Below are 12,401 nucleotides of genomic sequence, written 5' to 3' on the forward strand. Positions count from 1 at the left end.
GGAAAATAAAACTTTTCTCTGTGAGCCGAAGGACATGTTTTTTCTAAAGTTCTAGGCACAGAGTAAGCCTCCCATATTAACTGCTTTCCCTTACTCTGACCTTGACCATATGGCACTAGGCTCTTGATTCTACCTGGCCAGGGGGCTAAGTTCAGCCGTGCTGCAAACTACAACTCCCAGCACGCACTTCTCCCGGGCCGGCTCTCCCAGCGTGGTGCGCATGCTTTGGCAGACGTGGCACCGGGAACTCGGAGGCGGGGAGCAATTGGGAAGTGGCGGCGGCGGTTGCACCCGGCGAAGCTGCGGTCGCGGGAGCCCGAGTGGGGACCGGAGCCGGCTGGGGGCAGCGGCAGCAGGGATGGCGCGGGTCGTGCCGGCGTGGCTGCTCCTGCCGCTGGCAGTCTGGGTAAGGCTGTGGCACTGGGGTTCGGGCCGGGACGGCACGTGCGCCCGGCGTGCAGGTCCAAGCTCCCTGCTCCCGGCGCTCCCGGGGCTTGCGGGGAGATGATGCCTCCGGGCGCCTGGGTGGGGGCATGCGTGCTGGACGGGCGGAGACCCGGTGGCTGTGCGGGAGGCGGCGGAGCGGTCGCCGTGCCCTCCCTGCGGAGTGCTTCGGCGCTCAAAGGTCGAAAGGAGCCCGGAGTCGGGGAGCCTGGGGGCGCTGGGCAATCGCTGGCTGGGGGCTTGCGCGGTGGACACGACTATACAGGGGTGCAGGTCAGGGGGCGGCCACGGGCTAGGGCGGAAAGCCGGCGGCTTGCGGGGGCACTGCGCCCCAGACTCGGGGCCCTGCACCTGTGTGAGTTTGGGGTAGGAAGGGGATGCTTGGCACCTGCACTGCCGGAAACCTTGTTTTAGGGCCGTCTGGTTCTTGGTTTTGGCCCTGAGCAGCCGGGAAACTGCCGGCCACCTCGTGGACTGCCCTCCCGAGCAGCCCCCGCCGGCCAGACTTGGCTGGGCCGGGTGGGGTCGCCCGGGCGGGGAGTTCTGCTCCTTTACCCAACTGAGGTTCCAGCCACTTTCTGGCTTGTGATGCGGCCTATCGTTTAATGTAGGTGACTTAGTCTCCTCATCCATGAAATGGGGACGCTTTAGATACCACTCCAACCCCCCACCTCCCGCCCGGTTGACAGGATGACAAATTGGAGGAGGAAGCTCTAAATTTCGAAACCCTACAAGAGGGGAGGAGGGACGGGCCAGGGTTATGGGAGTGTGGGATCTCCGGAGCAATTTGCTACGCTTGGGGTTGGGGGTGGAGAGTGTACCTCAGGGCATCGCTGAGAGAGGTCGGAATGGGTGTGTCCACAGCACCCAGGGCCCGGGGTTGGCCCTGGTGTTCCCGTGGGTGTGTGATACCGTCTCCTTCCATACCTCTCTTGTAGTTTCTGGTCTCCCTGATTATACGACAGTTTTGGCTCCTTCTTTTCCTGAAGCTCCTGAAGAGAGACTCCTGCTGCTGGAACTCTTTTCAACCTGGATTTTCCAGTTTTTTGTGTTTTTTTTTGGGTGTGGCAAGGATGCTGGACAACGCATGAGGAGAAAAAATGGAGTGTGGATTGAGTTGTTTTAAACACTTCCAGCTCTCAATATTGTGCCCTTCTGGGATCGCCATTGAGGAGTGGCCCAGTAGTTTCTGGTTGTCCGAAAGTGGGTAGAAAAGGAAGCTCCCTGCCCCTCTAGATCTGTTTCTCCCTCTTAGAAGCAGGGCTGGAGTAGGGCAGTGTCACTCTCCCAGGTTTGTTTAGGTTTGTTTGATGCTCTGTTTGCATTCTGTTACCTCGGCCAGTTGGCCTGGGTGGTCTCTGTGCCAGGCCGCGCTGCTGGACTGTGCAGAGGGGGCCATCTCCAGTGCCACCCGGGAAAGGTGTTTGAATGCAGTCTGTTTTAGGAGGTCTACTTTCTTCTTCCCCTTCCTTTTCCCTCCTGTGAAAATGAAAGACTTGGGACTCTGACCAGAAAGAAGTTTCATTCGGCAAACATTCATTTATTGGCTGGCACTGGGTTGGATTTGGGATGGAGGGCAAAATACACATTGTTCCTGCCCTCTGGTGTTGCCCTGAGTTGGGCAGGGAAGTCAGTCCTGTGGGCAAATAAAGACAGAAGAGTGAGTACCCATACTCGAAGTTCTGGGAGCACCACTGAAGGAGAGCTGTACATTAATTTGCAGGGAAGGTCAGCCATGACTTTCCTGAGGGGTGAGTTGAGCTGTCAGGAGTGAGTGTGGGAGTCATCTAGGCAGTTGAGATCTGCTGATGCCCTCCGCTGGGAGGTGTGGAGAGTGGGTAGGTTTGCTGAGAGCACTAGAACCTGGGAGTCATCAGCAAGGAATTGGCATTTTCTCCTTTCCCCAAGCCCAAGATTGGCTTAGCAGGTGTGAGACTGAGGTGTAGAGTCAGTGATGAGTGGTGAGTGGACACCAGGGTGCCATGCTATGCTGTTTCAGTTGTGTCCAAGTCTTTGCGACCCTATGGACTGTAGCCTGCCAGGCTCCTCTGTCCGTGGGATTCTCCAGGCAAGATTACTGGAGCAGATTGCTGTGCCTTCCTCCAGGGATCTCCCAACCCAGGGATCGAACCCATGTCTCCTGTGGCTCCTGCATTGTAGGCAGATTCTTTACCATTGAGCCACTGAGGAAGCCGGACACCAGGATGGGCCTCTGTGAATATAAACTGTGTCCATGTGATAAGGGTTCCCCAGCTCCTGGGAGTGGATTGGGTTTCTTTGTTCACTCATTCTTTACTGAGAGCTGAGATGTGCAGGGCACTGGACTGTGACCCAAGAAATGCAAAGAAGTGTGAAGGGGTCTACAGAGATTCATGGACAGGGGTGTACACACATCCTATTTTTTACAGTAGCAAAAATATGGAAGTGGCAAAAAAAAAAAAAATATGGAAGTGGCTTACATGCTTAACAGTAGCACCATGTTTAAATGACTTGTAGCCCTACCCATACCATGGAAAGTGATGTTTATAAAGGATGTATGTATTTGCTAGAATGCTGGATTTATTGTCAAAATATTTTATAATGCTTATGAGGACTATCTAAGGACATGAAAAAGTACTTGTGTATGATAATTAGGGGAAAAGTGGGATACAAAACGGAACCCCAGGGTGGCTGAAGCTAGCTATAGAAGTGAGGGATTAGCCAAACCTCCAAATGTCAACAGTGATTGCTCTGGAAGGTAGAGTTGTGGGTGACTTTTGCTTACTTCTTTGTTTAGGCTTTTTTTATATTTCCCAAGTTTTCTTGAATTTAATGAATGTGCATTAGCTTTTAATCAGAAGTTAGTAAAGGAACTTAAAAAAAAAATGTTTCTTTGGGGACTCCCAGTCTTCCAACACTGTGACGTGGAAAGAGGTGCAGTCAACACTTGGACAAGTTGGTCCCAGCCTTCCAGGCTGGGTGTCCCTGCCTGGGGCCTGCAGCTGGGGGGGCCAGGCTGTCCTGTCCCCGACGCCTGTGGCTGCCTGGCCCTTCATGCTGTCCCACTTAGCTCCTCCCTGCAGTCAGCCCTTCCTCAGGCCATCCATGCCGACTGTCCTATAGTCTCCATCCAGAACTTGGGAGGACACGACCTTACCCTGCTCAAGGGTCTCGGTGTCAGGCCAAGGCCCGGAGTGGGCCTGTGATGACCTTTTCACAGGTTCATAGACAAATGGGAAAAATAACAACGGTGAACTTTTTCTTTCTTTTTTTTTCATGATTCCAAATATTTCCAGTTTAAAAACTTAATTTCTCTGACATGGTATCCATATTGAGAGGGTGCTGGGAGAGTGGCTTAGAGTGTCCTTTTGGAAAAAAAGATGAAAGCAGTGATACTATAATGTGATTTTTTAAAAAAGCCTTCGATTGATAAAAAAAATCTAAATTCAAATATGTATGTTATATACATAATATATTTTAACATATTTTAAAAATATATTTTTAAATTATTTAAACTATATTTTAAAATATATCCTGTTACTCTGTGAGCGTCAGAAGTCTGAGAACTATTGACCTAATTCAAAATTCTCTGATTTCACAAGAGAAAAATGAGGCTTTGAGAGAGAAGGGACTCACCCACGTGAGGCCACCAAGTTTGTAAAGACAAGGCGGGTGTGAGAGCCAGGCTCCTGAATTACAGATGGGTATTCTTCCCACTCCATCTATGTCATCCAGCTCCCACCTGCTTCCTTCCACCCACACCACTGCCCAGGCCTCTGCCCCTGAGGGTGGCATGAAGCTCAGAACCTGGTGGGACAGGGGGCGGAGGTGCAGGGAGCAGCAGATGTTTGCCCCATCTCTCCTGCAGAGCTTTTAATGTATACGAATTTAGGTTCTACGCCATTATATATTTAATAGGCTCTTGTGGGCTGGCCTGGGGGCCTAATTGCCAATTATAATGCTGCTTGGAACCTGGAGTGCACTTTTCCCACAGAAATAAGTACTTTACAGAGGAAGTGTTAAAACAGAACTGGCACATGAGTTGGGGGGATGGCCAGGTGCCTTAGGAGCGGCAAACAGGGTGCTGTGGATCCTATCCAGGGTCAGCCTCTGGGGCACCCAGCGACCAGAGAAGGGCCCCAGCTTATGCCTCACAAGGAGGGCAGACCCTGAGCTCTGTGACAGTGGGGATCCTCTGTGTGCTGGCACCTCGCCCAAACCTGACATGCAGTCACCCCTGGTCCGTATTTGCTGGAAGGAATCAGTGTTGCAGGCAGGGAATCCAAGACAGAATTGTAGGCAATGAGGAGCAATGGACGAGGCTAGATGGACAGAAGGATTTGAGTCTGGGGCTGGGGAAATAAGACTAGAAAAGTGAATCCAGTAAAAAAAAACCTTAGATGCCTGGCAAAGCTTTCAGGACTCAAATCTGTAGGCAATGGAGAGACATGATGAAAGTTGCCCTTTTTAATAACAAGAACAGTGAGGCCACAGTGCAGGGTTGAGTTGGAGCGGGAGAGACTAGATTAATTTTCCCAAAACAACACTTTCTTCCTCTTACTTTCTTCTCTGTTATCTACAAGATGAAGTCCAGTGTGATGTTACGGAAAGAACACGAGATTTTAGCCACACTCAGGAGCTGTGTGACCTTGGGCCCTGCCTATTTTCTTGTTTGTCAGCAGTGGTAATAATACCCATTGTGCAGAGTAGAAAGGATCAGAAATAATACAGGGAGCACCCAGCACAGCGCATGGCACATGGGCACGCCCAATAAATAGGAGCCGGCAGGCACCTCGGGTGGTTGGAGAAGGGGTGCCTGGAAGCCAGTGAAGGGCCAGAGGGGCTGTGAGTGGAGGCTGTGAGCCGTGGGTAGGGGGCTGAACCATAGGATTCTTGGATTCTTGCCATCATGGGTCCCTGGAGCCGAGGTCCTGATGGCTCCTTGCCCCTCTGCACTGGGCCCTTCAGAGCCTCCTGATGGGTGGGGGGTGTGGGTGTGTGTGCGCAGAAGGGCTAAGAGTTTAAGTGCTCTGCTTCTTCCCCTTTTTTCTGAAAGTGGATCCTCTCTTGAGACTGGGGATACCAACCACACTGCCTCCCTGGAGGGTTTGCCCCAGCTTTGTGGTTTTGTTTGGTGAGGCTCTTGTGTTTCCCTTGGTGGTTGTAGTAGGTTTGGGAGGCTGACAGTGGACCAGAGAGTGACCCCCGGGGTTTAGGAGAGCCTAAGTTCTCCTGCATTACCGGACTTTGGTGGTTTTCTTGCCCTCCTTTCGTTTCCCCCACACCTGGCATCTTGGTGGGAGAGGGAAGGAGCACTGTGCCTTGCCCATCCTGCAGCACTGACCTGAGTCTCTGGCTTCCCATCGACCTATCGATGAGAATTATAAAACACCTGGTACATTGTAGAGGGCTTGCAAAGTATTTCGGTGTGTCTCACGTCTGTGTAGTTCTGCGTCCCACACGAGCTGGGTGAGATGAGCTGGTTGAGTACTGTTACTTCAAGAGAGGGATGGGTAAGTTGACAGAGAGTGGGGAGAGAGAGACCATTGATGGACATGGCCTGGAAGGGGAGGGCATAGACAGATGAATGGGTCATCTGACTGAGCAGCCTCCTTGGCAGGTGCTATTTTCTGAAATAGCAGCACCAGCCGGTTACCTGGGGTGTCCGTGATCCTTGCTCTTTAGCTCCCTGATGGCCTGAATATGGGAGGCGGGGCCGCAGCCAGGCTCCTACTGACCACCCTCCTTGCCCTTCTCATCACCCTCCCTACAGGGCTCTAGGTAACTGTCCCCTGTGACCACCTACGTCCATCAGGGCCTCATTCCATTCACCAGTTTACAGTCACTTCTAAATAATTAGCTTTGCAGTTATGTGGTGAGGGCTGGGGCTGTGGGGTTGGAATAGCCTTTTTGTATCTTTTTATTCCCTGAAGTCATACTGAGCCCCCAGCTTGGATGTGTGCTCTGTGCCCAGATGGCCTGGTCATGAGCCTGTGCCCGGCTTCAGGGTATCCCGCTCCTCACAGCTGGCCGGGGCAGGAGTAGAGATCCATCACCGCAAAGAATCCCACCATTCCTTTAACCTTGGCATGAGCAAATGTCTTTAATTCGTGAGCAGATCCTTTAATCCTTGCCTTGGAAGGTATTCATGGAGATCGAGGTCGAGGGCTTATGCTGGGGCTTAAACATAAGGGTGATATAGCTTCTGAGCCAAGTCGTGGGCTTGGCTGGAAAGCTCTGCTCCAGGGCCAAGTAGGGCAGGCTCCCGAGGAACAAGCACGTTTGCTGTCACCAAGGAGTCTGACCTGGCTGGGTCCTGGGCAGGGTGTTGTATGCTATGCTATGCTAAGTCACTTCAGTCGTGTCCGACTCTGTGTGACCCCATAGACGGCAGCCACCAGGCTCCCCCGTCCCTGGGATTCTCCAGGCAAGAACACTGGAGTGGGTTGCCAGGCGGGGTGTTGTACATGCTCCTTATTTCAAAGGAACATGGACCACCGTCTGCGTGTTACATATATCATGTTCATTCATTCCACAGATCTTTTTTTAAACAGACACCTCATGAGACTCTTTTATGAGCCAGATATACTGTGCCAAGGCATTGGGGACAAACTGATAAAAAGGATGGATACCATCCCTTCCTCCCTCTGCCTGGTGAGAGGCCACTAATTTATTATTTAATTCAAGTAGGAAGTGCTAGAAGGAGGGAGATAAAGTGGTTAGAGCGTGTGTAACAAGGGTCCCTACCCTGTTGCAGGGCGTCAGAAAAGGCCTCTCTGAAGACTTATGGACCCTTTCTCAAAAAAATGTTTTTAAATGTATAAAACAGTATGCATAGGATTATAGCAGAAACCCATGATATTGAAATAGTTATCAAAATACTTTAACAAATTGTGACAAAATAGTATGTATTTTTTTTAATGCATCATGTAGGAAGATCTAGTGACAGAGTTGATAATTTCTATAAATTGTAAGTAGTGATGAGCATAGATATCTGCAATAATCCTCTTGTTCTGAGAAGATGTGATTTCTATTGGTGACAAGGTCACGGACGTTGTCAGTGCTACTGTAATTGGTTACCTACATTCATAATAAAGGGAAGACTAAATTTCAGTGAAATTAGTGAAAATAAAGATCCCATCCAAATTCACAGACCCCCAGTGTAAGAAAAATTATCCCCAAACTTGGAAATTAAATCTGATTTCATGACTTTCTAATGTCACACTGGAGCATTGTCTAGGAAGCCCATAGGGATTGTCACTATGATTTTATTTCTTAAGACCCATACTCTGTAAACTTAGAAAGGATGCAGATGATTTCTGTTAGGGAAGAGAGAGTCTTCAGGACATTAACTGGCTTGTTCATTTAGCAATCATATCATACCTTTTTTCATTGATCATAACGTCTTTTTTTAAAGAATTTGGCTGTGGGCTTACAGGATCTTAGTTCCCCCAATAGTGAAAGTGTGGAGTCCTAACCACTGGACCACCAGGGAATTCCCTATAACTTCTTTAAAAAAATATTTCTATTAACCTTTTTTTTTTCCTTTCTTACATCCTCTTTTGACCTAGCTTTGTCATTTTAGTGGACCCCTTATTGAGTTAATAACACTTTGAAATATGCTCAATCTTTGCATGAAAATTGGGTTTTTAAATTTGAAAATTATACTGGATCCCTGTTGAAGAGCCACGGAGTGAGCAGAATGTGAGGCTGTGGCACTCAGAAGGAAGGTCTGGGTGGGGCTGTTAATGTAGGGGTGTGGCTCAGGTGGGGTACCCCAGGGGACAGCGTGGGGCGGGTAGAGAAGATGGACCGAGTGAGCCCTGAGGAACTTCTGCATTTACAGGATGGTGGCAGTGGGTTAAGAGAGGCCAAGTGTGTTGTGCTGGGGCTGAGCAAAAGGAGAAGTGGAGGTGCCTGTCGGGTCAGCCACATGGAGGTCATTGCCGAACCTCCACCAGGAGCCTCTTTGGTGGTGGGGGCAGATCTGAGGGATGCTGAGGACTGCTTAGAAGGGGAGGAGGGAGGTGGAAAATTCTGGCTGTGAAGGAGTGGGGAGTGGTATGGGGTCCAGAGAGGAGGTTTTTGAAAGATGGGTTAGTGGCCTTCCAATCCAGCTGTGACTCCAACCACCTCAAAGAGGTATGTGTAAAAATGGATTCTTGGTCTCTCCAGACCCACAAGATGATTTTCTTCAAGGATGAGGCCCAGAAAGCTATCTTTCCAGAAAGCTTTTACTTACTGCTGTTGTGTAGCTACAAACCAGAGATGTTTACAAGCTAACATTAATTTTACGTGGTGGACATATCTTGCCAGCCAGAGTTGCCTCTTTGGGCCGAGTGGCATGACACAACGTCTGCCCATAATAAGAGCCACATACACCAGTGACGCTGTGAGACTCACTTGGCTGGAGCATGTGCCGTTTTTGCTGTTTTCTGTGGGCAGTGAGGGAATTGTGCACAACAGGTAGCAGAGAAGAGATGACTCCCGCTGTCCTTGAAGCTCTTTCCAGTTGGTTGCACTCAGTAGCTAGATTGGAAGGGGAAGCCGACTTGCTGGCCTCTCAGGTCTTGTTTGGGTGGAGCTCTGGGGAGTGGAGAGAGCTTGCGGGACATCAGTGGGGAGTGTGTGCATTGACAAGCAAAGACAAGAGCTTGTGATCTGTGCCTAGAAGACCTCTGAGTCCCGGTTCTGCTGTTTTAGGCTTCACCTAAGTTGAGTGCCTTTACTTCTTTGAACCTCAGTTTTCACATCTCTAAAGTAGGGATGGTACACCTCCCACACAGATTGTTTACAGCAGGTTTTCAAACATTTTTACTGCAATCCCTGCAAGAACAGTTTTGCATTTTACATTTATAACCAAGTACATATATCTATATATGAACATAACAGTTGCAGATTTTTCACTGAATACACAGTCTTGCTACCAATGTACACACTGATGTTTCCTTCTTACTGTTATTTAAAAAAAATGCTCGTGGTAACCCACTGAAGTGATTTTATAACTCTGCTCTTGGGTTAAGGCCTGAGGGATAGAAAATACTTATTTCAACTCTCAGCTTTAGGGGATTGAGTGAAATACTGTATGTCAAAGCACAGATGTATCTCATGGGTCATGAGCCCTTGAATTGTTATTTTCTTTTCAATTAATGGAGCTTTGAGACAGGGTTGGGTTTCCGAAGTGGGAATTCACCTGCTCTTCCTCGGGCCCTGCTGCCTACTTCTCTGCTTCCTCCTCCAGCTCTTCCTCGTTAGCAGGCCTGGCACACCAGGCTGGCAGCAGCCCAGAGCCCTCTTGGCTCTTGAAGAGGTTTTCCACAACATTAAAAGCTTTAGGGACTTAAGTCCTGGTTAAATGCACTGCAGTTGCAATTTCAGGATAAAAAAACCTGTTTTTATAAGCTCCTGGATCAGTCGTCCTGCCCCCGAACTGCCCCTTGTTGACAGTCACGTTTGTGCCATGGAAAATGGGTGGGAAAACTGTGGAGCCCACGTCAAAGGTGTGGTTTTTAAAGGAAGCAAAATATAAGACATAACCTGGCTTTGCATTCACGGGAGCAAGTGGTGATACGTACGTGGCTCTTGGTCTTTCCACTTCATCTTGGGTCCGGGTCAGAGCTTTCACCTACTTGCCGGGTAATGTTGAGCAAGTTTCTAACTCTTCATTTTGGCTTCCTTATCTATAGACTAGGTATAATGAAAGTACCTACTTAATTCACTTGTCAAGAGAATGAGCTGCACAGTCATGTGAGCAGTTTTGCTGGCTCCTGGGCACACATGAACACTCTAAACTCACAGCTCCTGGAATGATCATGGCCTCGTCCCCAGACCTTTGGTGTTGGGATTAAAGAGTCCTCTCTCGGGTTGGGTTCCATCCCAGCTGAGTGCTTTCCAATTTCCCTCTCTTTCTTTAGCGCGTTTAGCTCCTCAGCTGCAGCTAGTCAGGGGTCCACATTCCAAGGGCCAGGCTTCTGTCTTTCTGCCACACAAACACACGCACACACACACACACGCACGCACGCACGTGCCATCCAGGCAGCGTTCATTTTTATTTCAAAGGCTGCTGGGTGGTGGACTTTTGAACACTGGGAAATATCAGTGGTGAAATCTTCAAACTTGGTTTGAGGTCAGGCCTTAGCTCCTTGTGAAGAGGGTATTTAGCCATGGTGATTGGTGACAGATGCTTACAATTTGTCCATTTAAGGCGCATAAATTAACCTGTATTTAAAAATGAACATTTCTCTCTCTCTCTCTCTTTTTCTCTCTCGTCAGAGCCATTCTAGGTATGCGTTGCATGCAGAGTTCTCTGCAGATTCTGTAGAATAGTTCTTATTAAAAACTACGTGTCAGGTGAACAGAGGAGCCAGCAGTCAGTCCGCTCAAAGTGAAGAGGGGAAGATAAGCACTGCTCTCGCTTGGGAAGGTGCCAGTGAACGCTGAGATAGATGGTCGAGGGTATCAGGCCTGTGAAAGAGCGGGGGCAGTATTTGGTTGTATTCTGGGCATCTGGGCATCTCTCTCTTTTTTTTTTTTCTGTCTTATTTTAGGTGTTTTTTCCCTAGCTCTAATTTTGAGATAGAGAAGAGCTGCAAGAAGAGTATAAAGGATTTCCATCTTCCTTTCACTCGATTCTACAAATATTAACATTTTATCACATTTATCATACTCTCCCTCTGCATATATAAAGTTTACAGACACAATTCTCCTTTGTCCCATAAATACTTTATTGTTTCTTAAGAGGGAAGGACATTCTCTTATATAACCAGAGAACAACAGTCAAAAGCAGGAATGTAGCACTTGGCTCAGGACTTGATCTAGAATCACGTGTTGCATTTGAAATTAATTGTCATGTCTCTTTAATCTCCTTTAATCTGGGCCACTTTCTCAGTCTTTGCCTTTGGGGACGTTGGCATTTTTGAAGAATGTCCCTCAGTTTTGTTTTGGATGATGTTTCCCTTCCTTCGGTACCTTTTATCAGGAAACATATGTTCATTTGACCCATTCCTGGTGGTGTTAATGTTGGTCCCTTAGTTGAGTTTTCTGCCAGATTTCTCGTCTATGAAGTTACGTTTTCTTGTAGTGGAGAAATACTTGGAGATTGTTAATTGTTTCCATGATGGTAGCCAAATGATGGTAATTTTAAAAAAGTATTTGTATCAGGTATGCCTATTATGGTTAGAAAAATACACAAAGGAGAAGAATAAAATCTATTCAAGGACAAAGCCTTACTTTGGTGAATTTCTTTTTCTTCCGGTCATTTTCTTAGCATAATTGGCTGTATAGTTGTAATCATACCATGTACATTTTAAATTCTATTTTAAAAACTTAACATTAAAACAAATATCTTTTCACTGCACAATCTTTGAAAACATCTCTTAAATGCCTGTTTCATCCTGTCAAGTGGTTTATTCTAAGAAACGGTTCCCCCGATGTTGGATATTTAAGTTGTTTACAATTTTTGACTCTTATGAGTAAGAATGAGTGAGTCATATATGTGTCAGAATCTCTGCGAATTTCCTTGGGACACATTCCCAAAAGTGGAATTACCACGTGGAGAAGCAGAAATGCTTTTAAGATACTTGATTAATTGTGCCAAATAGCTTTTCAAAAGAATTGTACTGGCTTAAGTCTTTGCCAGCACTATATGACAGTCAGGTGTCATGTTTTAAGAGATTCACTAACGGTGTTTTTCAATTTTTTTTAAAACCTGTGATACAAAAATCAAGATTGGTGTTGAGATTAATTTCCTGTATTTTGAATTATGAAAGCATAGATATTTATTTCCAAAAGTAAATTATAGTGTAATATGGCACGTTACTCCCTTCAGTCTCTGCCACCCCACTCCTGGCCTTGGGATAGCTCCGGGAACTGGGAGCATGGGTGTGTCTAGGGCAGACTATTCAGGACATTGAGGGGCTTGGGGGCACGTGAGGAATTGGGGAATTTCACCTACAGAATCCTAAGAGTGAATGTGTTTG

General features: G+C 47.8%; 1 protein-coding gene across 1 annotated transcript in view; it reads left to right on the top strand.

The window, feature by feature from the left end:
- The first annotated feature begins 205 nt into the window (after nucleotides 1-205).
- The window catches only part of PDIA5 (protein disulfide isomerase family A member 5), a 93,068-nt gene continuing 80,872 nt past the window's right edge, over nucleotides 206-12,401 (top strand). Inside the window, exon 1 of the mRNA XM_061407204.1 lies at nucleotides 206-406. Coding sequence (XP_061263188.1) covers nucleotides 221-406 — 186 coding nt within the window. The 5' untranslated portion in view covers nucleotides 206-220. The remainder of the gene's footprint in view (nucleotides 407-12,401) is intronic.

This window comes from Bos javanicus, chromosome 1, assembly GCF_032452875.1.
Source record: "Bos javanicus breed banteng chromosome 1, ARS-OSU_banteng_1.0, whole genome shotgun sequence".
Lineage (NCBI taxonomy): Eukaryota > Metazoa > Chordata > Mammalia > Artiodactyla > Bovidae > Bos > Bos javanicus.